The sequence below is a fragment of the Hemibagrus wyckioides genome, linkage group LG07 (assembly GCF_019097595.1).
Source record: "Hemibagrus wyckioides isolate EC202008001 linkage group LG07, SWU_Hwy_1.0, whole genome shotgun sequence".
NCBI classification, from domain to species: domain Eukaryota; kingdom Metazoa; phylum Chordata; class Actinopteri; order Siluriformes; family Bagridae; genus Hemibagrus; species Hemibagrus wyckioides.
Window position 1 is genome coordinate 15,778,568 of NC_080716.1, and position 21,660 is coordinate 15,800,227.

At 38.1% G+C, this 21,660-nt stretch overlaps 1 protein-coding gene across 8 annotated transcripts in view; it reads left to right on the forward strand.

The window, feature by feature from the left end:
- Positions 1 to 21,660, forward strand: part of dysf (dysferlin, limb girdle muscular dystrophy 2B (autosomal recessive)) — a 72,703-nt gene that overhangs the window by 3,921 nt on the left and 47,122 nt on the right. For 4 of the 8 annotated variants that reach the window (XM_058394636.1, XM_058394640.1, XM_058394635.1 and 1 more), the window contains exons 2-30: positions 2,149 to 2,204; positions 2,406 to 2,497; positions 4,109 to 4,214; positions 6,671 to 6,785; positions 7,801 to 8,018; positions 8,897 to 9,025; positions 9,207 to 9,269; positions 10,186 to 10,236; positions 10,440 to 10,470; positions 10,679 to 10,794; positions 10,890 to 11,013; positions 11,112 to 11,215; positions 11,759 to 11,827; positions 11,915 to 11,958; positions 12,086 to 12,168; positions 13,651 to 13,683; positions 13,879 to 13,994; positions 14,260 to 14,373; positions 14,531 to 14,708; positions 15,518 to 15,642; positions 15,774 to 15,880; positions 16,407 to 16,602; positions 17,435 to 17,581; positions 17,680 to 17,811; positions 18,513 to 18,679; positions 18,925 to 19,039; positions 19,215 to 19,320; positions 19,426 to 19,568; positions 20,432 to 20,605. In XM_058394636.1, coding sequence (XP_058250619.1) covers positions 2,149 to 2,204; positions 2,406 to 2,497; positions 4,109 to 4,214; positions 6,671 to 6,785; positions 7,801 to 8,018; positions 8,897 to 9,025; positions 9,207 to 9,269; positions 10,186 to 10,236; positions 10,440 to 10,470; positions 10,679 to 10,794; positions 10,890 to 11,013; positions 11,112 to 11,215; positions 11,759 to 11,827; positions 11,915 to 11,958; positions 12,086 to 12,168; positions 13,651 to 13,683; positions 13,879 to 13,994; positions 14,260 to 14,373; positions 14,531 to 14,708; positions 15,518 to 15,642; positions 15,774 to 15,880; positions 16,407 to 16,602; positions 17,435 to 17,581; positions 17,680 to 17,811; positions 18,513 to 18,679; positions 18,925 to 19,039; positions 19,215 to 19,320; positions 19,426 to 19,568; positions 20,432 to 20,605 — 3,254 coding nt within the window. The remainder of the gene's footprint in view (positions 1 to 2,148; positions 2,205 to 2,405; positions 2,498 to 4,108; positions 4,215 to 6,670; positions 6,786 to 7,800; positions 8,019 to 8,896; positions 9,026 to 9,206; positions 9,270 to 10,185; positions 10,237 to 10,439; positions 10,471 to 10,678; positions 10,795 to 10,889; positions 11,014 to 11,111; positions 11,216 to 11,758; positions 11,828 to 11,914; positions 11,959 to 12,085; positions 12,169 to 13,650; positions 13,684 to 13,878; positions 13,995 to 14,259; positions 14,374 to 14,530; positions 14,709 to 15,517; positions 15,643 to 15,773; positions 15,881 to 16,406; positions 16,603 to 17,434; positions 17,582 to 17,679; positions 17,812 to 18,512; positions 18,680 to 18,924; positions 19,040 to 19,214; positions 19,321 to 19,425; positions 19,569 to 20,431; positions 20,606 to 21,660) is intronic. The other 4 variants (XM_058394641.1, XM_058394642.1, XM_058394637.1 and 1 more) reach the window with 1 other exon arrangement.

Here is a 21,660-nt window from a genome sequence, read left to right on the forward strand (position 1 = left end):
TATTCTGGGAAATCCTGCTCATTGTTGCTGTGGCTGAATTCTGTTTGTTTTTTTCTTACTGTAATATACTTTTTTAAAGACATTTCTGCTTTAGGGAAACACAAACATATTTTACGAAAATGTTGTGCAAATGTTTACTTTTAGGTTATTTTCTAACTTTGCATTCCATTCTGTGAGCAAAGCTCATGTTGGGTAATTAAGGAGATGGTTAATCATTTGTGTTAAGATGTCCAGACGAGGCTAGGTGTGATTGCATCACAGTGAATGTCAGGTATTGATCAAGTTGTTGGATAGCTACATTCCATAGTGAGATGGACCTAATCCATTCCTAATAATTCATAATCAGTGTTTAATCAGATGCCAGCTATCAACTCTGTGTTTCAAATGAAATGAAGATACATTAACATAAAGAAGCATAGCCTCATCATCATTTATTAATTTATTATTGACTTAATATAGAAATATAGACATGGCCTGTAGTTATTTTTTCACTTACAGTCGTAGAACCTTTCATTGGGCTATGTGCAAAATGTATTTCAGTTCACATATAACTGTATATACAAGCAAAGTTGGCTTGGTTGCTACATATGTATAACTATAGAGTAATCTTTTACAAGTTGTTGTTAATAATTTTGCAGTTAAGGTGATTAATTATTACAGTGAAGCTGATAGCTTCAAGAATACAAAAAAGCACCGAGTTGTTTTCGTGACCGTATCTTATATGGATGGTGGAAACCTTCATGTAACCAAGCGTTTCCACCCTCATGATATTGAATGCCATATCCATTTATAGACATCATGGACGCAAATTAGTCTGCACAGAGGAAGCTCTGAGTAAGCAACAAGTTATGAGAGAAAGACTTGGGGTGGGGGCATGTGGGTGAAGTGGATAGTTACATGAAAAGGAGGCTGGAAGTAAAATAGAACTTGTTGATGTTGATGTGAGGAGTTGAAGGGTTTTTTTTAGTTCATTACCAATCCAAACTCAGTGTTAAGGGTTAATTTAATTCCTGGAAGTATATACTTCTTTATAATTTATCATTTATCTCCAGAGAGATTATGTCACTTGTTTGCCACAAAACCTGGTTCAGATGAAGGGCACATTATTTTCATCTCATTTTCAGAATCAGGGGTATCTTTTTGGGTTAGAATTTGAACCAGCCCAGATCACCGTGAGGGGTTTAGTGACACCAGCTGCTCTTGTCTCACTGTTGAAACAATATTTCAAATTTGTGTTACTATTTTTAAAACTCATTTACTAGTGTAGATTAGTTTCCAAAAATACCAGCTGATGCATGTCTGCCAGTTAAGTTATTTTAATGCCTGTTATCCATGACACTAGAGGAAGGACCTTTCCTGAATCCATTTATAGTTATTTAGACAGATTTGTGGACTGGCTTTATGTAACTACCACTGGCATGATAATTAATCAGAATGAAGAATGTCACATCCTTCATAAAACAAACTTTCTGGAAGTAAAACCATTTTTTTCTTTGTGTTTTGTTATCTCTCTTGCTCTGATTCGAGCATTTTGTCCATATCATGGTTTTGATTTAGTGTCAGCTGCTTGAAGAAGAATCCTCTTGAATTGGATTTGTGCTAGTCTATTCCTATCTATCTGTTCTGATGTATATCAATTTCTATGATTTATTAAAATGTTTACTTTGATTAGATCTGTTTATAGTTACAGAAGCACTACTTCCTGTATACACTGGAAGTCTGAACACAGCCTTCCTCCGCCTCCCGCTTTAAGAAATCAGTTTCCTTCTATTATATATGAACAATCTGACCCTTCATCCTCATCCTCATCTAGTAATAATAAGGCAGTGGCATAAACAGCTACAGGATCTCACACCTATTTTTGTTGGTGTATTTTTCAAATGAAAATCTGGTAATATTTATAATAAGGCAGGAATGTGAACATTTCTTTTCAACATCTAGATGTTCAGATCCTCATACTGACCCATGTGAACTGAAACATTCACTAGTGCTTACAGTTTCCTTATTATTATTATTATTATTATTATTATTATTATTATTATTATTATTATTATTACTTGAAATGTGGCTTAAAGCTAACTCTGAGGCAGTTACCAATCTGACAGTGCTATCTACAATCAACAATTTTCCTTTTTCTCCTTTATTCAGGGTCGAAGAAGAAGACTAAAGTGGTTAAAAACAATGTCAACCCTGTCTGGAATGAGGTTAGCTACCCTATTATTGCATTTATGAAATGTAATAGAACATACCTGACATCTGAAACTATTATTTGGTAGAAGAATAAATAAAGCATTTTAAAATGTAAAGATAAACTACATTAATTATCTGTCATTTTGTACTGGCTAAGAATGGTTTGCTCTTTATATTCATCTCTCTAATTCTTTTCTGTTTGGTGATTACGTCAGGGTTTTGAATGGGACCTAAAAGGAGTGCCCTTAGACTCAGCAGCAGAGCTGCATGTTGTTGTGAAGGACCATGAAAAAATGGGAAGAAACAGGTATGTGTTGTTTTACATCTACAGTACTTAAAGATAAAACCTTGTCCCAAATTGCATGCTAAACCATGCCCTCCTCCTTAAAGCTTTTATCACAGAAAATGGCATTGTATTACAACCCTACTACATATAATAAGATTTGAGTGCTGGACCTTAGTAGTTCATCTCTTCAGGCTTAATGGCCTCCATTCTTCTCATTCTTTCTGAATGAAAACCTTCTCTCTGAGATCATCACATAACTGACTTTGCTAGGGAATGTGCTCAATGAACATCAACATTAAAAGTAGGTGTGGAAAATAATGAGTAACAATTAGTAAATGAACTTCTAAAGCTAATTTTCAGTCTTTGTGGTGTACTCATGAACAGTGATTCAGTATCACAGAGTCTTTTCATTAGTTGGTGGGGGGCCATGACTAGTGGCATTTGCAATTTTCATTTTTAATATGCATTTCTTAAAAATTCAAGCTTTATCCATACACAGAATAGACTGGACACGTAACCTACTGACATGTAGGGGATTGTTTATGTAAAGGAAGCCTATAACATTTGGATGTGAATTAATGGAGGTGATTTAATTCCTGGCAATCATAAATAACATGAATATATTGGATAGCCTGTACCAAATACCTTATTCTTAACAACTGCTTGAATTGCAGTTTTGCCCATGCTGTTGGTCAGTAGGGATGCAGTGTCAAATAGCAAACAATAAACAGCGTTGTTGGATGAGACGGAATGGCAGGAATACAATCCATGTAGTATGGATTTCTTTAGCCTTTCTATTGAACACGATGCTCCGTTTCCTTCTCTGACAAGTTGTCACCCTATTCAAGGGCCTATGCTGAGAGTGAGACTATCAATAATAAAGTTACTGAAATGTTAACTGAAGTGTTTTTGTTCATTTTCCAACAAATATTATGTTGTTTGGATGAAGAATAATAGCCTGTCTCTATGAAGGCTCATATAATTCTTACTGACTAATGAAGCTGACATGCTAGCTGATGGTGAGCTTTGGCTTGCAGCCTTTAATTACTAAACTTAGTGTTCTTTACACAACGTCCATTATAATCATGAAAGGCACTTCACAGAGTAGGGAGTGGTCATTTTGTGCCATGTTTAGGGTCATTCAGGATGACCATTGGTGTGTTTTAAATAAGGAGTCATGCAAGAGGAAGGATGAGTGGCATAAATGGAAGGGAATGTCCACAGGATGTGACTTGTTGCAGTATGCCATGTCTTATCATCACAACTGGGAATATAACCATGCTAAAAATAGGTTTCAGATTCGTTTGTGGTTACAGTACTTACATGTTTGAGTAACATCTTGCTAAGAGTCAAAGAAAGAAAGAAAAGTACTCAGGCTCATCTTTTACATGACTTTCTATAACCATGTGAACGTAAACAGTATTTTATCAGACTGACACATATTTACAGAAGAGAAGCCAGAAAGAAAATGACAGAAGCCAGTATTGTTGGTGGTGTTTCTATGGTGATATTCCTTAGTAGGCATAGAAGACTGTTAGGACACTGTAACTCTACCTGCTACAAAGTCTCTGATTGGATGTTGTATATTATAAACAATACATATAAACTATTTGCGTTGTGTGTGTTCTGCAGGTTTCTGGGAGAATGTCGTGTGTCTTTAAGAGATGTACTCAACTCCCCAAACCTAGCAGCTACCTTCACGGTGTCCTTAGTGGACACCAAGAGGAACAACACTGGGGTAGGATGCTTCAATTTCCTTTCTTATTCTCTATCTCTCTCTCCAGGCTCTTTCCGACTCCATGTTAAATAAACTCTGTCACCCTGTCATGGCTACTTGCCATCCCTAAGATCCAGAAATATGCAAGGCAATTTTGCAAGCCCAAGTGAATTCCAAGTTGGAATTTGTGGGATTTTGGTGGCATCATTCATGAAAAACACCAAATAGAAAGTTTGCAGTAAAAATCAATCCTTGGAAACAGGTACTAATAAAAGGCTGGTTACACTCTACATTAATTTTACATTGAACACCCTAACCAACAATTATTCCATCCATCATCTACCTCTGGGCATACATATTTGCAGTGGTTAATTCATAATAGTCATAAAAAAGAATGAATTTACACCATGTTTAATGAATTTTCCATTTCCACTCAGAGACATGGGATTACTTCAGCAATGTTCTGTAACTGTAGTTACTGCATGCATATTGTATTGACATTTAAACAATTAATGCTGGTAACTCATTTATTTGTTTCTACCTTGTTTGCAGTAATATTTTTTAATGCATGACTTTATGATTTGTTAATTATAGTAATCTTAATGAAATAAACCAGCATTATCAAACTGACACTGTTAAACATAGATCACTTTTAAATGTTCTCAAATAATTATTTGTGGTAATTTCTGCAGAATTAGAGTCTTTATTAAATCAATCAAAGCGAGAAAATGTAATTACTTTTAAATCTGACGATGATCTATGAAATAGGTTAAAATGTATTTCTTAAATGGGAGAAATGCAGGAGAATGCTGACTGTGATGATGGTCACTACCAGGTGAGGGTACTGAAATCTACGGCACACATTAGAAGAGATGTTAAGTGTGTACTAACATGCAGTCTATAACAAATCAGTCTTAATTTGAATAAAAATAGCAGCATATGATCTTTTTTTGTCATTGACAAGAACCACCCAGCTCTGGATTTAAGCAACTGCTATATTGTGAAACTAAGTTATTTTTCCCTCAGCCACACCTTCAGGTCAAAGTTAACTAGAGGAGACAAACACACACACACACTTGCACACACATGCCAGTCAGTCTTATAACTCAAACACATGTTTTCCTGAAGGCTGCTAGGGACCTCTAAGTATTGTTTGAACCTCTCAGTTTCCTTATTGATGTGGGTCGCCTTTAGACGTCAGCAGTGTTTTCCATCTCCAACCCTACAACCTGATGACATTAAATACTGGCCTCTGTCACACGCCCTGTCCAAATGTGGGACTGAGCTCCTGGCATCTAAACCCTGCTTCCTGTCATTGTATGTGTGTGTGTGTGTTTGTGTGTCTTACCCCTGGATGGAAATGGATGGACAGGAGAAGGTGGAGTTGTCCCTCTAAGCTGTTTTGTATCCGTGTTCTCTGGAATAGCACAGTTATAGGAAATAACTTCAGGAAGGTTTGGCCAGGTATTTGTGTTTAAAAACAGTTTTATCTCCCTGCATTTTAACCTCCCTTCAATAAAGACGGAAACCTTACATGTAACAGTTTAATCATTTCCCTGCTTTGTGGAAAATACAAGTATATTTTGGTCACCCATCATGAGCCTGGGTGGCAGAATCATATGGGTAGTGCAGAGCACCAGAATATGTTCAGTACTAGGGAAAAGTACTAATTAAATATGAATTCTTTGTTATACTGTATATGTAATCTTACTAGAATTTAAACCAATTAAATTTAAAACACTTTTCAGTCATAAAGGCTACTCTAATAAACCTCTGCATATTTATAATATAATATCTGATTTGCTATCTGATTGCAGAGTAAAAAGAATCAAGTGTGCAGGGAATAAAACAAACTGAACTGAAGACCTGTAGCTAGTGAATGCCTGGATGCAATAAAGTTGTAATTCTATTGAAAGTGCATCAAAGTTTCAGTGAAGGAAATTTGTAATCCCACTTCCAGCTTTGTGGTAGCAGTTTGAAGAAGAATCAGATATGTATCGGAAGGTCAGGCATCCACATACTTTTGACCATATAGTGTACTGTATATGTGGTGTGATGTTGTGTGTATGAAGCACTTAATGATCAAATTCTCAATACATATGATTAATCTGATGTTTGAAATAGGGACTCACTGATACCACATTTTTTTATTTTTAATATTCGTCAATATTAATATCAGATTGATTGCTGAAACTGATCCAGTACTGACGTCCCTAAGCCATCTCTCTCTGCTTCCACTGCTGCAAATGTATGTTATGTATAGTACCAGAGTTACAGCGTACCTTTGTTTGTGGGTTCATGTATTAAATCTTTGTCAGTCAGTCAAGAAAATATAGGCTCAGCAAATATGGTCGAGTGATATGTCAAGCACAACAATGTTGTTTTAATTAAGACGTACAAGTAAATGTCTTAACTGCAGATATAATCTGATCAGCGCAGTCTAATTATAGCCTGTAATCCCAACTGTGTCTTACCAGGCCACAGTGACTCTGCAGGTTTCCTACATCCCTCCTCCAGGCATGGCTCCAATCTTTCAGCCCCCACCACAGCCAGAGACTCCACACAATACTGTAGAGCTGGATACTGTGACAGGTAAAGACTGCACACACACACACAGACACAGACACACACACACACACAGACATACACACACAGACACACACACACATGCACATACATACACCGATCAGGCAAAGCATTATGAGCATTATATTATGCACATTATGTGAGAGGTGAAGTGAATAACACTGATGATCTCCTCATCATGGCACCTGTTAGTGGGTGGGATATATTAGGCAGCAAGTGAACATTTTGTCCTCAAAGTTGATGTGTTAGAAGCAGGAAAAATGGGCAAGTGTAAGGATTTGAGCGAGTTTGACAAGGACCAAATTGTGATTGCTAGACGACTGGATCAGAGCATCTCCAAAACTGCAGCTCTTGTGGGGTGTTCCCGGTCTGCAGTGGTCAGTATCTATCAAAGTGGTCCAATTAAGGAACAGTGGTGAATCGGTGACAGGGTCATGAGTGGTCAAGGCTCATTGATGTACATGGGGAGTGAAGGCTGGCCCGTGTGATCCGATCCAACAGATGAGCTACTGTTGCTCAAATTGCTGAAGAAGTTAGTGCTGGTTCTGATAGAAAGGTGTCAGAATACACAGTGCATGACGGGTCAGGGCTGTTTTGGCAGCAAAAGGGGGACCAACACAATATTAGGCAATTGGTCATAATGTTATGCCTGATTAGTGCATACAGACTGTACAGTATAACCTTAAATGTTCAACCACCATGATTTGATGCACTATTTAACATTATGAAACCATGTATTTCAGCATGAATAAACCAATAAGTAATATTAACAAAGTCAAAATAAAAGTACTAAGTGATTTTTGGTTAAATGTTAGCAAAACATGCTATGGAATTAATTTTGGTCAGTTTAATGAAAATATTTAAAGCAGGTATAAATTATATTTATTACACATGATCAATTCATAAATCATTTCAAAAGTTATCTGCTTTAGTCTTGGATGTTTAGGAATTGTGTGAGTACACAGTACAGGGAAGTTTTTTTTTTTTTTTGCATAGTGGATAATGCTTCTTATGTATGCAGTGTTCTCATTGGACACTATGGGAGATGAGGACACAGAGAGCATGCTCATGGTGGAGGTTGCAGAGGAGCCCGAACCTGTTCCAGGACCACAAGGCCCGGAGACTGGGGCTCCACATACACCACCAAAAAAAGCTCCTCCAACATTTACACATGGCTGGAAGAAAAAGAAACAACAAAGCAACAAAGCCCCACTGTCTAACAAACCCCAGGACCTCCAGGTGTGTGTATGAGTATAGATATAGAACTGAAAATTCACAGTGTGTGGATCATGGGTATTTAAACGCACCTTCACAAAATCACCGTAGCTGTCATCTGAATGATTGTATTATAAAATAAAATAGAACATCTAACCTTGAGGTGGATGCACTACAACAGCAGAACACCACATCAGGTTAAATTCCTGTCAGCCAAGTACAAGAATCTGAGGATATTATGGGCACGGATTCAACCAAATTAGACAGTGGAAGACTGGGAAAAAAGAACAGATGATTGATTGAGCAAATGATTGGCTGATTAGAAAACTGCATGAATATGTGAATTTTGAGTGTATGCTGTGAGTATATAAGCACTGGTCAGATACAGCGCCCTCAGGCGGCAACATCAAATATTTCCACAGTGAGGCTGGATATAGATCTGAAACATTACAGCAAATTTCACTTAATTATTTATGCGACTTTATCTGACTGTCTCACCAGAATAATGTGAGTCCATTTACTGTGAACAGGGGAGCTATTTAGATTTTAATGCACTAACTGATAAGCAGTAAGCAAGCGGAAATAAAGGTTTTGCAGATCTGCAATACAAAAAGGAAAACTATTTACAGCTTTTGGCTGCAGAGACAAATAAGCAGTCGATTGTTAAGGACCTTGCTTAAGGACCTACTGTAGCAGTGACAGATTGGCAACACTGAGATTTGAACCATCCAATCAGTCCATTGTTTTTAAGCACTGGGTTACAATACACAAAACCAAGCTGGATTCCATGCATTTTATTAGGATCTGTTAATAAATATATGCATGTCCAAAGAATTTGTGACATCAACAAACAACTGTTGAATGAAAGATTTTAAGTCATGTCATAACAACTCAATCTTCAGGTGCGGGTGCGAATCATCGAGGGAAGGCAACTGCCTGGCATCAATATTAAACCAGTTGTCAAAGTAACTGTGGGAGGCCAGACAAAAAGAACACGCATCAAGAAAGGCAACAATCCATTCTTTGATGAGGTAACGAATTATGAATAATGAATAAGGTTTCTCGAATGCTTCACTTAAAGTTGGTTTATTGAAGGTTTTACTTTCACTACACTGCTTATATTATCCTTATATTTAAAATCGAAAGGTGTTTATTATGGAACCATCAGTTATTAAAACCTTATTTGTACTTGTTTACTCTTGCTTTTCCCAGACTTTCTACCTGAACTTCTTCGAGACACCATCGGATCTCTTTGACGAGCCTATATTTATAACAGTAAGCAATCTTTATCTTTAATCTATTAAGTAAATTAAATAAAAATTGGGATTTTCTCATGTGGAATTTGAATGTAAGAAAGAAGAGGGCCTAGCTGCTATTTTTGCTAGCACTTTTTATGGAAAGGATGGTTTGACTAAACCATAATTTCAATACGAATAAGCAGTAAGCAACACAGGAATAAATGAAATGAAAACATGTGTTAATTGAAATCTATTGAAACTTTGAGTAAATATACCAGCATGAAATAATGTTTCAAAAAAAGCAATAATTATTAGCATGAGTATTTTATTAATTGTCCATAATCAGCTCTAAATAGTGGCTCACACTATTCAGCACTAATTAATAATGCCACTTAACTACTACATACAGATTAATTTGGACATTAGTTCATATTGGTTGATGAGGATGTTTCACTGATTGATTGAAAATTTTACTTGAAATTGAACTATAATTTGGCCTGAAACTGTTGATGCTGGGAGTCAGCATGCGAAAAATGCTGAGAAAACCTCTGTGACTGGCCGACTCATTGATCTGTTCGTTGAACAGTTGATGTCAGGCCACAAGGGGGCCCCCAACCGAATGAGCCAATGTATGTTTTGCATACATTGAGGATATAACTATTCCATGTGGAATGGTTAGAGGCATGTACTAAGAGATCTTCACTGGATGAATCTAAAATACAAAAAGCACTGACTGCTCTCACAAAAACCTCCAGAAATGTAAAACAAACCAGAGTCTCAATTGACAAAGGTGTACATACTCAAGACATGACAAGACTCCATGTTTATCTGGACATTAAGTGCCATCTGGTGGCCTGTCCTTTGGATCTGGTTCCTCCTGTTTGCCAATTACTTTCAATAGCAGTAGCAATGTTGAATACTTTGGTAATATTTACCCCTGTGTCCTATCCAAGGTGTTTGACTCCAAGTCTCTTCGAACAGACTCTGTCATTGGAGAATTTAAGGTAGCGTTCTCTTATCTTCTACTTTGCATTCATTACATTCTTGCATGACTTTCAATTGCTGTGACTGGACACTGTTTTTTGGTGTCTCTTCTCATGACATCTGTGCTTCCTTTTTATCTTTTGTTTGTGGGACACACAGATCTGTTCTCTCATGCACAGCTGATAATAATTATGACTCTTTCTTTTGTTGTCTTCTCTCTCAGCTGGATGTTGGCATGGTGTATAATGAACACAGTGAGTACTGCAGACTCCTGTGACACTTGGCTGCATGCTTGTGCTTAAGGGAGCACATTTTGAAATCTAACACTTTATTCCAAGGCAAAATTTATTTTGGTTCAATAGTGCATTCGTTTCATTGACTTATTCGTATTACACTAAGCGAATGAAAGTTTTACCTTAGTAACAAGCTGATTAGTATTGCCTATTTCTATTCTTGTGGCAGGACATGCTATTCTTAGGAAGTGGCTGTTGCTGGCTGATCCTGATGATCTTTGTGCTGGGGCCAGAGGGTATCTGAAGGTCAGCCTTGTAGTCCTGGCTGCAGGTGATGAGCCACCGGTGAGTAAAAGTAATAACTAGAACACGGTTTCAAAATTTATTGTTCCTGCAAAGCTTTTCCAAAGAAATGTAAATCTATGAAATCTATGTCTTAGACTGAAAAAGAGGGGGTTCAGGAAAGGGAGGACATTGAAGCAAACCTACTAAGACCAGCAGGTCTCACACTCAGAGGAGCCACCTTTACTCTTAAAGTCTACAGAGCAGAGGACTTGCCTCAGAGTGAGTAATATCATTCAAGTGCATTTCGACATTATTGTATGAGACTTTTTGTTTAACACATATGTGGCTTTTTCTCTCCTTGCTTTACCCCTTTCTAGTGGATGATGCCTTTATGGATGGCATGAAGCAATTTCTGGGTTTCGAGTCAAACCGAAAAAACCTGGTGGATCCATTAGTGGAAATCAACTTTGCTGGCAAAACGGTACAAACTTCACATATGATGCGAAAACCTCTTTGATCTGCATTAGCCATGTTCAGGCAGTCCACACCACAGCCCACTAGATTCATCTGGGTTTTTATGACTGAATGTTCTATCGATCCACAGCTGGGACTTTTCTTTTTGCAATATATTTGCCTCTGCTTTATTTTAAAGACACTCCAACCCATGACAAGAAATTATAGCTGGCTGACCGGAATGTTCCAACCAAGTTTTAGCCACATTTGACCAGGTCTTCATGACTCATGAAAGTCATGAGTCATGACGCTGGCCAGTGATGCTGTAGCATAAAGAAACAGGATAATATACAACCGATCTACATTTCGGAGTTCTTGTAAAAGCTTCCCAAAAATATCATAGCCATGGTAAGATGGTAATAATTATACTGAATTACCCCTGAGTAGAGATGATTGAAATACTAAAAACAGGTAAATCACTCCATGTCATATTCATCATAAGAATGGCCCAGCATGAGGTCCAATTTCTCTAATATATGTGATTTTAAGGCCAATACATGTGTATTCACAGATGTGCAGTAAGATAGTGGAGAAGAACGCCAACCCACAGTGGAACCAAAGCCTTACACTCCCTATCAGAGTAAGATGAGCCACAAAAAACGGCACGTGTCAGAGGTTATTAGTCAAATTTAACCATGCTCCTAGTTAATGCTGTTTCTCTCTACAGTTTCCATCTATGTGTGAGAAGATGAGGATACGCATTTTAGATTGGTTAGTCCATTTGATAAAACGAACATTGTACACGACTCTTATTAATTCGATCAAATGATTATATACAGTCTTCTTACATTTGGAACATTTTTAATGTCTTGCATTATCATTACTTCATCCCTGGTAGGGATCGAGCAAGCCACAATGATGTCATTGGCACCACACATCTGAGTATGTCAAAGATCTCTGCTCCAGGCGGGGAAATAGAAGGTAATCAACACATTTCATATGAAGTGCTGCAAAATGTCTCACTGCTTGTGAAGTGTAAGCACACCTTCCTTATTCCTCTACATCTTCATTCCATCTTTTATCTGTTAACATACACACCGGGTAGATGACCTGTGGTTTTAGTTATAGAATCATTAGCGTTCATTATATTACTATATTTTATTCGTATCATAGTGGTGTTCAACCCAAATTTTTGAATTTTGCAGCAGCACTTTTGAGTTACGGTTCAAGTGCAGGAAAAAGAACAGCATAAGAGTAAACAGCTATCTGTACCATACATTCAAACACTGAGGGTTATATCTGCAAGGGAATTCTACAGAATGAAATAAATTTAATATCAGTATGTGATGAGCAATATATTGTTGGAACAGTCTCTTATGAGCAACAGCAATGCCTTAAATGGATTGTGACACATGCATGACTACTATCCTCCATGCATATTTCAATCACAAGAGATCAGTAGCATGGCACTGCTTTAATGCAGATTGTGGTGAGCTAGTAAATAATCAATGATAGAATGTGTTGATGTGCCAAATTTGATTATTTTCCTATACAAAACCTTCATTTCACTTTAATTAAACATCTTTGAATTAGTTTTTAGTCAGTCATTCCCTCATCATCCTCTGTTCATTCTCTACCTTGTAGTAAATAATACAAAAAAGCTGACTGCCATAATACATTGATTACACAAAACCCTACATCTATAAGTTACAGCTTTACCTCTGTTACAAAAAACTGACATTAGAAACTTCAATATATTGTATAATAAATAGATATCTCCTTTACTGTTGCACACAACAGTCATACAGGTCCTTGTGTAAGATGTTAACCTGTTAGAACCAGTACATTAATATGAACCTTGCAGCTGGAACAGCTGTCTGATCTGTGTTGTAATAGGAACTTAATCAACCTTCTGATTTAACCAATCAGAATTGAGCATTTAACCCTGCTCTGGTATGAAGGCTTATAATTTACTCTAGACTTTATTCAGTGAGGTCTGTGATTGGACTGGTGCATCAGTAGCTAAATCTTATGGTTTCAGTTATGTCCAGAGAACAAGACATGTGTGATAGAAGATTTTGTAATATGTGTGCATGAGGGGAAAAAAGGCCTGTAGTTACTTTATACTGGTCTGTGGCATGAACAGTAACTAACTTTTTAAAACTTATATCTGTTTGTATTTTTCTTTAAATTCTCACTTTGATCACAGGGGCCGAGAGGATGTAATAGAGTTCTGTTAACTTGTGAATGTTACAGCATTTTAACTGGTAGAAGTCTATTGTATTGCATTGTGCACACTGCTGTGCTTGGATTGGTCTTATGTTTGGTTGACTAATTGGTTTTCATAAACACATATTTGGAGATCTAACTATTTAGTGAAGGCATGAATTAATAGCAAGAGTGAGCGTGCAGCTGTAGTTTTCAGTTGTATTTAAAGTATCCTTTATTTCTCTACGCATTCAGATGACTTGCCCCCCAGGACCTTCCAAAATGCCAGTATGTCTTTCTTTCCTACTGTATCTGTGTGAGACTTTCTACTTTACATACACTCACTTCTAGGTACTTTTTTTCTGAGTAGTGTAGTACTTGTAGCTTGTGAAATCCATGGCAAGATTATCTTACTGTAATTTTAGCATGTTTATCATACTCATTTACTACTCTCATAATTTAATATCAACATTTCTGTCTCAGTTGATGACAGCTTGGGCTTCCTGCCGACGTTCGGCCCCTGTTATGTGAACATGTATGGAAGTCTCCGAGAATTCACTGCCTTCTCTGACCCCCATGAGGCTCTTAACCTTGGCAAGGTAAAGTAGATCAAGTTCCACTTGAACAGCATTAGAGCTAAGCGTTGCTGCGTGAGATATTGAGAGTTTAAAAGCCTCCATAATGACAGAAACTTGCCTGACATTAAATCTATTAACAAAATGGATCTTAAACCAGAGTGAATCCAGAGTGGAACGGATCTAACCTACATTGACATCCATTACAGTTAACCAAAGTTAGGTGTAATGGATGTCTCTATTTGTGTGGAGAAATGTGATTAAATGTGGTGTGTGTCGTGTGGTTTAGGGTGAAGGTGTAGCGTATCGTGGCCGTGTGCTCTTGGAACTCACTACTAAGCTGTGTGAACGAGTGGAACAAAAAATGGAAGATATTTTCCCTGATGACCTTCTAGTGGTAGAGGTAAGAGGTTCCAACATGTAAAAGAAACATTCGGCTTTCTGAAAAACTCCTGAGAATGATTACATAGGTCAGGATTTCACTGTTCTTTATATGCATTCGCTACACACAGACACACTACACAGTATAAAAAGCTTCTTCTGTTTGGCTTTCCATGCAGAAATTCATGCGGAAGAGAAAGTACTCTCTGTTTGCTGCTTTTTACTCGGCCACCCTTCTTCAGGATGTGGATGACGCCATCCAGTTTGAGGTCAGCATCGGCAATTATGGCAACAAGTTTGACTACACCTGCCTGCCTCTGGCCTCCACAACGCAGTACAGCCGAGCTGTGTTTGATGGTAAGAAATAATCTTCAACCATGGTCTCAAAATCAAAAACGGTTACCACTGAAACACTGACTGCTAAAGGAAAAAGGGTGCCTTGCAACACATTATTTAAGTTTATATTCAAATCTTTGTAAGGTGTTTGGTGACTATGATGCTAATTTGATGGTGCTGTATTTTTCAGCTGACATCTAAAGCAGTTACAGTACTATTCAATTGGAGAAAATAATTCATTGATGTCAAATGCAGTGGTAAATGATTTTGTTGTTACTGCCTTAAAACAAAGGAACAAGGGCTTTTTTAATCATTTACAAATTTTTCCAGAGAGGTTAAGTGTCATTTAAGAGAAATTCAACCAATAGATGAAGCTATAATGAAAATGGCAAACACTGAACTTCTTTAAAGAAGGCATTGCAGCTATACGATGCAGGAGCTCAACTCAACTATTGGGCACTCATTAAGATAGCAAGCATCATCAAGTATGATGGCTTTGAACTGCACCAGTGAAAGATCTGCTTGAGCACAGTATAGAGACAAGGAGGTGAAAGAGCTAGACTAAAGGAATAAAAGACTAAAACATGCAGCATTGGTCTCTTTATGTTGAGATGAGGTAAGAGGTAATTCCCACTGACACATTTATCAGCAGGTAGTCAAACGGCATTGTGGGTAATATAGCAAAAATTGCAACCAACAATTTCAAAAAAATAAATTTACACTTTGGATGACTAAATAATGTTGGATGCTACTGAAGATCACATATTGATTATGAAGATTAATATGCTGTGCATTTGTCCAGTACCTGTTGACGTTCTGTGTGACTGTAGGTTGTCACTACTATTACCTGCCCTGGGGGAATGTGAAGCCTGTGGTGGTGCTGTCCTCAGAGTGGGAAGACATCAGCCCCCGAATAGAAGCCCTTAACATGCTGCTGTTGATCACAGAGCGTCTGGTGAGGGCTGAGGATGAGAATATGAGAATATGCTTCCTAAATTTAGATTATAAATAAACTATTATATGGATATATTTATACAGAGTGAAATCTGAAGGAGAGTTTAATATATTTGACTGAATTTGTGTTAGGAATCAAACCTGAAGCTTGTTCAGTTGGAGCTCCAAGCAGGTGGTGACCAGGACAAACTGGAGGAAAGGGTGGTTAAATTACTCGATGATCTCATTTCTGACTGCAGGTAAAAGCCCTCATTGGTATAAAATGATTATTACCACAAAATGTTTTTTTTATTATGTCTTTAATACCCATGAATATACTATGAGCCATTAAATATATATTTTAGTTTATAGTTTATTAGAATACACTGTTAGCTTTATAAGGCAGGTTGTTTTTGTAGTGATTAATATTAATTCCTCACAACACTCCTTCCACTGTCCAAAAACATCCATTTAGGTAGACTATGCTATGGTGTGTGTTTGTGTGTGTGTGTTTGTGTGTGTGTGTGTGTGTATGCTGGAGTGAATTCTCCTGCTTTTTTTTCTGCTCCACTATTACCCTGGGAAGCGTATAGCTGAAGATCAATGAATGAAAATGAGCTTAATATGAAAAAAAAAAAGTTACTAAAACTGACTATGTAAGCTTTAACACAGTATTTCGGTGAATAAGAACTTGTTGAATTATATCAGTGAGGTTTTTGGGACTTTTCTATACTGGGTTGTTGTGTGAGGATTTATGAGAGTAATGGCCATGTCGCTGTGGTTCAGCGAGGAGCTGCCTGAGCTGGATGGATGGCCATGTGTGACTCCTCTGGATAAAGCTCTTCGGCGTTTACGTAAGGTGAATCTGAAGCAGATCGAGCAGGCCGCTCTGGTGCTGAAACATGGCCAGGAGACGGAGTTGAGCACAGTGCTGGAGCAGGCTGAGGACTGGGCCATGAGACTGCATGCACTCACTGAGGAGGTGAGAATCCACAGATGGGACCTGAGCATGAGTCCAAAAACAATCTAAAACAAAACGGACTGTTTTAGATTAGCTCCTTTTTAAGTGTTATTTCCTTCTCTTTTTCTCTTTCCTATTGTTTTCCCTTTCTCTTTGTTTCTGTCTCTTTTGTTATTCTGGCATTCTTTGTTTGTAGAAAGTCAGATTCCAGAGAGAGCAGGGTACACACTGTTTCTGTTTCAGCAGCTAGAGTCTTAAATATGAAAATTTCTTTCCTTGTCTTCCATCTCTCGGGCTTTTTCTTATTTGTTCATTGGCTCTCTTTCTTCTGTCATTCGGTATTTATATTTTGTTCAATTCTGCCTCTTACTCAGCCAGAACAGAATTGAAACAGAATGATTTTAATCTTGCTAGACCACTACAAAATATTTGGCTTTACCTTTAAGTAGTAAACAATTGTATGTGATCAGTCAGAAATGTGCGGCATGCTGTGTAACATTCTAACAGCTAATGCTGCTGAGAGTTCAGACACTCAATCACTATGTGCAACTGAGAATCTTGATTATACTTGAAATCAGTAAGCAGTTTGTGCGTTTTGATTAAAGGAAATTACACGAGTTGACTTGAAAATGTAATATTACCATGTGAACTGTAGGGGGTGCCAAAACTTACCTTTGCATTTTTTTTTCTGTTCCAACGATTAGTGATGGCTTTTAAGTTTCCTTTTAATGATTTCTTTCTTTCTTTCTTTCTTTCTTTCTTTCTTTCTTTCTTTCTTTCTTTCTTTCTTTCTTTCTTTCTTTCTTTCTTTTTCTTCCTTCCTTCCTTCCTTCCTTCCTCTCTATCTTTACAGCCCCAGAACAGTCTGCCTGACATAGTAATCTGGATGCTTCAGGGGGACAAAAGAGTAGCGTACCACAGAATCCCAGCCCATGAGGTTCTCTTCTCTCAGGGTTTCTGCGGCAAACACTGTGGTCAGCTGCAGGCTATCTTTATGAAGGTGTGTAAACAGAGCAAGCTGTGGTGTGATGATCTGAAATGCATCCTTCAAATGTGTATGTTTGTTATTATCTGTATGTTAATGGGTGTGTGCTTTAGTATCCTCAGGGTGGTAGTGAGGACTCTAAGATCCCAGCGCAGCTCAGAGTGAAGGTGTGGTTTGGTTTGGCTGCTGACGTCAAGCACTTCAACCAGTTTTCAGAGGGCAAACTGTCTGTGTTTGCAGAGACAGTAAGCATTCATTTGTTTAAGTTTGATATTGCTGTACATGTATAGTGTATATCCCTGTTGTCTCACAAATATCTATCTGAAGTGATTACACCAAGTAGAACGAAACTAATAACGGTTTATTCGCATTAAAATAGTATTAACAAAAAAGATAGACACTGCAATGCTTAGGAATTATTTCAGCTAAGTAGCAAAATGGAGGAATGGTGGAAAGATATAAAACTGGCTATAGATAATCAGGCTATAGAAACTATAATATTGTTGAACCAATGTCTATGAAAACCTGTATCATTTATGAGTAGATTGGACTTTTGAAATTGCGTTATAGAGTGAACATTAAGTACTCTGTTGCTTATTTGTTTTAAAATCTAAAAGACAACCAAAAGCCTTTCTTATTACTATTATTCTCAGAAACACAACGGTACAGCAGATATCCTATTAAACGTCAATGATCATAGAAAAAAAACCTGAAATCCTATTTAGCAGGAAAAAAATGTAAAATGTATTTAAATAGATGAAGCTATTCAAATAAATGAGAGAGTTGAGTAATTATGGAGTGTTTCAGAGGGACTCTTCACTCTAAGAGAAAAGTGAATATACTGTTTCCTACTTCAATCAGCAAAACTGAATTAACCTAATTAATTGTTGTATGACTTGTATCTCTACTAGACTGTTTAATGCTTTTTTTCTACTGTTTCTTGCAGTACGAGAACCAAACTAAGTTAGCACTGGTGGGAAACTGGGGCACAACAGGGCTCACTTACCCCAAGTTCAGTGACATCACCGGGAGGGTGAAGCTACCCAAGGAGAGTTTTAAACCCTCAACAGGATGGGCCTGGGCTGGAGACTGGTACATCAGCCCAGAGAAAACGTAAGTTCCACACTAAACTCTACTGACTTGCTCTCATCCATGCTCTCTTTCACAAAAGAACATCATGTTGCATTTGAATCCAGCATACTTTAGATGTTGTCCAGTCTTTTTAGCTCTAAGCTTTTGTATTAAGTGGACTTATATAAGCTGATACAAAGAATGCTCTTAATTCCATAATCCATTGTATCCTAAGGCTTTATTGACCAGATGTTGTTTTTTCTCCCATTTTTTTTAATGTTGCCCAGCTTGCTATATGATGTGGATGCTGGACACATGACTTTTATGGAGGAAGTGTTTGAGAATCAGATGCGGCTGCCGGGAGGACAATGGATCGGCATGCCAGAAGGTTACACAGATGTGGTGAGCATATAAAACTTTATGTAGTTGAATGGTTTGTCTCCATATAAAGTTTACTGGTGTCCATTATTTGTTTTTCCAAACTGAAATTAAAGAAGTTATCCTTTAGTTGTCCTAAAGTAGCCCTGCAAACAGTAAATACTGGAGCGCTGTTTTGTGTTTGTCCATCGGGGAACAGAATGGAGAGAAAGCAGTGCCTAAGGACGATATTGAGTGTCCTCCAGGCTGGACGTGGGAAGACGAGGAATGGAGTAAAGATCTAAAACGGGCTGTAGATGATCAGGGTATTAAAACTATAATGTTCTTGTACCAATGCCTATCACAGACTTGTGTTGTTTAAAGTATACCTGAAGAATAAACAAAACCTTTCTTATTACCATTATGCTCAGGGTGGGAGTATGGCATTACCATCCCTCCTGACCGTCGGCCAAAGTCTTGGGTTCCGGCTGAGAAAATGTACCACACCAATCGCCGGCGTCGCTGGATCCGCCTTCGCCGGCGAGACCTGCAGAAAATGGAAGCACTCAGAAAGGTACCACATTGCTATCTCACCATTATTGGTTAAATCCTGGTCATATGGTTTTCATCAGTGCAATAAAATTCAAACTTTTCCTCACTCTTGTATTGGGAACTAGATAAAAAATATCCACTTCAACACTGTTCTTTACTCTCAGTTTGATGCTCCATACCCGCTGTCTGAGTTCAGGGGGATTCTGGGAAATGTCAGTGTGGTGGGATGGTGAGTGGAGTTCTGTAGAGTATTTGGCAGATGAAAGTGGGGTTCGGCTGGGTTGTAGATGGAGGTTGAGAGGACACCTAATCAATCACACCATCTGACACTAATCTGAAATCGATCCCATGTCTCTAATCTATGAGTCTTATTCTGCCTTGGCAAGAAATCTGCAGCTCATCCAAATTTAGCGTCTTACCACAAATATGCCTAATGTTAATCATCTGTAGGAGAGTGTGTGTGTGCATGTGTGCATGTGAAGGACAGAGAAAGAGATTCTGTTTTTGAAAGTCTGTGTGTGTATCCTGAAAACCCCACAGACATAATAACTAAAGCACACATTTTTACAATGATGTATTGTTGAGATTATCTCACTGTTTTCAATGATAGATGAGACAAAAAAGCCGAGGGATAAAGAGGTACATTGGAAACCACTTCAGGATGAGTCAATCTGAGTGAGAGAGAAGGAGTGAGAGAGAGAGAGAGAGAGAGAGAGAGAGTGTAGAAGTGTAGAACATTGGCTTCATTCCTTACATTTCCTATGCTCTCCTCATGGTGGTGCTCTGAGAGCACAGATCTGAAGAATCTCTTTAATCCCAGAACTGTTGATTTAACACTCTTCAATGTTTGTGTGTGTGTGTGTGTGTGTGTTTGACCTCCAACAGCAGCGTCCAGATGAATCGGAGAGAGAGGGTTGGGAGTATGCCTCTCTTTTTGGCTGGAAGTTTCACCTTAAGCAAAGGAAGACGGATTCGTTCCGCCGTCGCCGCTGGCGTTGCCGCATGGAACCTCTGGAGAAGACTGGACCGGCAGCCATCTTTGCCCTGGAGTGCTCACTGGTAACGAGAGTAAACAATTTGCATTTTACAAAGCTGGAACAAAGCTGGGCAAAGCCAAAGTGACCCGGGGAAATTGAAAGACGAACTAAGAGAAAAGGAACGTGAGAGTTGAAACTGAATTGATACTCGTAAGGTGTGAGATTTTGACATGGTCTGGCAATTGCAGAAATGGAACAAAAGTGTGTGTGAATGTGTGTGAGAAAGAGAGAGAGAGAGAGAAACCACTGATCTGGGATATCAACAGCAAGAAATCTGCATCAGCACACTGAATCCTGAAGCAGGAACATTAAGGCTGAAGCTTGATTTGGAGAAGCAGAAAACAAAAATGGGCACAAATGGCTTTGGGCTTGGATAAGCCTGAGGTGTTGAGAGTGACTGGGCAACCAGTGAAGGATCAGCTTGGTGAAATAAGGGCACTATGGGAGACTAATTACCACAAAATAAAGACAGATCTGTGTGTATGTGTGTGTGTGTTTCTGTATGTGTGTGTGCAACGGAAAATGTGTGTACAGTACAGTATGTTCAGTCGTTTCTCAGGCTCCCAGTCTACTGGGTCCGTTGTGTCACATCCATTCCAGGCTGCTCTGGCGTGGGCTGTGATGTGGGCTTGGCTGGATCTGAGCTTTACATCGCTCTGGATGGAGTCGGGTCGGTTATTGAAAGGCCTTGTTAATGTTAATGCTACCAGCTGTGGGTCGGGGATCCCCTGGCAGCTTCTAAACTCACTGATCTTTCTGTACATTGGGCACTAATAATTACATTTAGAGTCTGGTTTCAGGGTCAATGCCCACCCAAGCGATGATCATAGTCATTTATGGCTTTTTAGGTTGAAATTATCTTTTTAAAATTCCAAATAAATTGGAAAAATATTTTTCCAAATGAAACATTCCAATATGAAACAATACTTGAAAATTCATGACCCTGGATGACTAACTTTAATCATGAAAAATCATTTAGACTTGATTTTCTGACTCTGGGATTAAGAAGGTAAAATGAAAGTGGGTAGTATGCAACTATTTGTAGTGTTTAAAATAAAACACATTATTTAGTCTCTG